The sequence below is a fragment of the Setaria italica genome, chromosome III, assembly GCF_000263155.2.
Source record: "Setaria italica strain Yugu1 chromosome III, Setaria_italica_v2.0, whole genome shotgun sequence".
NCBI classification, from domain to species: Eukaryota; Viridiplantae; Streptophyta; class Magnoliopsida; order Poales; family Poaceae; genus Setaria; species Setaria italica.
In genome coordinates, this window is record NC_028452.1 from 15105233 (window position 1) to 15107257 (window position 2025).

General features: G+C 55.2%; 1 protein-coding gene across 2 annotated transcripts; it reads right to left on the reverse strand.

The window, feature by feature from the left end:
- Window positions 1-532: 532 nt before the first annotated feature.
- On the reverse strand, window positions 533-1574 carry LOC101756730. 2 transcript variants are annotated; one of them, XM_004961645.4, is made up of 3 exons: window positions 1383-1574; window positions 1201-1262; window positions 533-1012 (listed from the first exon to the last, which is right to left on the reverse strand). In XM_004961645.4, exons 1-3 carry the CDS (start codon window positions 1477-1479, stop codon window positions 884-886), a joined length of 288 nt encoding a protein of 95 aa, XP_004961702.1. In that variant the 5' UTR covers window positions 1480-1574; the 3' UTR covers window positions 533-883. The 2 variants fall into 2 exon arrangements, with proteins under 2 accessions (XP_004961702.1, XP_004961703.1); XM_004961646.3 differs by having other exon boundaries at window positions 533-1009; window positions 1383-1571.
- Between the last annotated feature and the right edge of the window lie 451 nt (window positions 1575-2025).

The following is a 2025-nucleotide window of genomic DNA, read 5'->3' on the forward strand; positions in this document are numbered from 1 at the left end:
TTCTTCTGCGGAGCTCGCGATCACGGCCTCACGGGCGCCCCAGAAGTCAAAACCCGTGGAGCGGCGCGTAGCGGCGGTGCCCGAGCGCGTCAATGCCCCCCCTGTGGTTTCTCCGTCAGCCCACAGGGCCGCGCGCGCCACCGGACAAGGAGGATACGACACGAGGCGTCGCTCTCCGCCTCGGTCCCTCCCAAGTCAGAGCCGCATCACCCCGCGTCACGCTCCGGGAGGGGGGACACGAGCGGAGCAGACGTGGCCGAGGCTCTTTTCTAGCTAGCTTGGCGGAGGCTGTTCACGAGTCATCTCGGTCACGGAGAATCCACAGGGCGGGCCGGCGGGCTACACTCAGCTCGGCGTCATCTCCATCTCGCCGTCGTGGCCCTGTAGCGGCGCACGCGTAAGTACGTGTATATCACGAGCGGCGGCGGCGGCGGCGGCCGCGGCGGCGGGCGGGAGCAGCCGTGACGCAACAAAAAAGATGAGGACTTGCAAGGAAGGAGGGAGCAATGATGCATCGTACCCCACTGCCAGATGATGCCACTCATCTCAAATTAGTGCTCTAAATAATCCATGACAAGATCGGAGGAACAGAGGCTGAATTATCTGGCAGCACTGTATTCTCGACACCTGCAGCACGAGAAACCGATCGACCTGCAGTTCCGACGAACAAACCTAAGAACAGCCAGCCGATCGATGTGCTGCCCGACACACGCGCACGCACACGGACACGGTATATGGACAGGCACTGATCACACTCACACCCACCCCTTCTGTAACTACGAGGTGATTCCGTTTCTGCTACCATTTTAGAACACAGGAGCAAACTTTGTACTACTGGTGATTTGGTGAAGATGAAGGATTATTGCTGGGTCCAGCTCCGTGTTCACGCTCTCCCGGGACCCTTGGGCGGGTCATGGCGGTTGTTGGGGCCGGACGGTTGGTAGTCGTTCACCTCAACGGCCATCCTAGCCGCCCGCCGGCCGAGGTTCCTCGCCGCCATCGCCATCTCCTGCTTTACAACACAGAGCCATCAGGAATTCAGGACCACAGCTCCATCAACTCTACAGGGTGGGTTATCCTGCAAGATCCTTTTTTTTTTTGTTGTTGTTGCTGGCTAGTAGTAGTTGTGTAAAATCCAGGAGGAAGAACAGACAGCGAGCTATACAGGAGACCAGAGAAAGAAGAGGAATCAACTGGTACCTGAGAAAAAGCAAGCTTCAGAGCCGGCGGGTGCTGCTGCGGGTTCCCCAAGCGTAAGCTTCCTGCAACCACACGAAGCCACGAACGCACAGACAGAATCAGCAACCGAGAAAGGAATTGATCGACGGAGCGAGAAGGCCGGCCATGGCCGATCGAGTTGCATGGTGGCGGCCGGGACTCACTTGGCGTGGGGACGGAGGAGGCGAGCGGGAGGAGGATGAGGCCGGACAGCACGAGGAGGAGCGCGAAGAGGAAGGGCTTCCCGGCGTGGCGCGCCATTTCGTCACAGGCTCACAGCCGCGGGTTCGGAATGAGGCGAAAGGAATTCTGAATGGCCAAACGGGGATGAGATGACGCTGGATGGTGGTGGTGTTGCCGTGGGTTTTATAGTTGGACCACCGCCGTTGCTAGCTCACTGGCATCCTCTCGCTCTGGCTAAAAGGTCAACTTAATCTGTGCTGCCTGCTTTTTTTAGAATGTGAATGTTCTGTGGCCCGCACGGCACCAGGTAAGATACAGCTTTTTACAGCTCGTTTTTTTATGGACTGCAGTGAGCAAATCTAACAATTGGCAGCATGCTAGACAACTCAATTAGTTCAACTGTCAGTAAATTACTGTAATAGAGTAATAGACAAGTCACTAGTCAGCAGACTATTGCAATAGAAAACCCGCTCGTCAGTAAATTAACTAATGATAATTTAACTTTTCATGGTCATTTAAGGTTTTTTAGAACTCACGGCCTTTTTTAAGTTGAGCTGTGTAGAAGCTCCATGGTCATTGTTTATAAGAACATGGAGATGCAAAATACTGACTAGTGACACCACA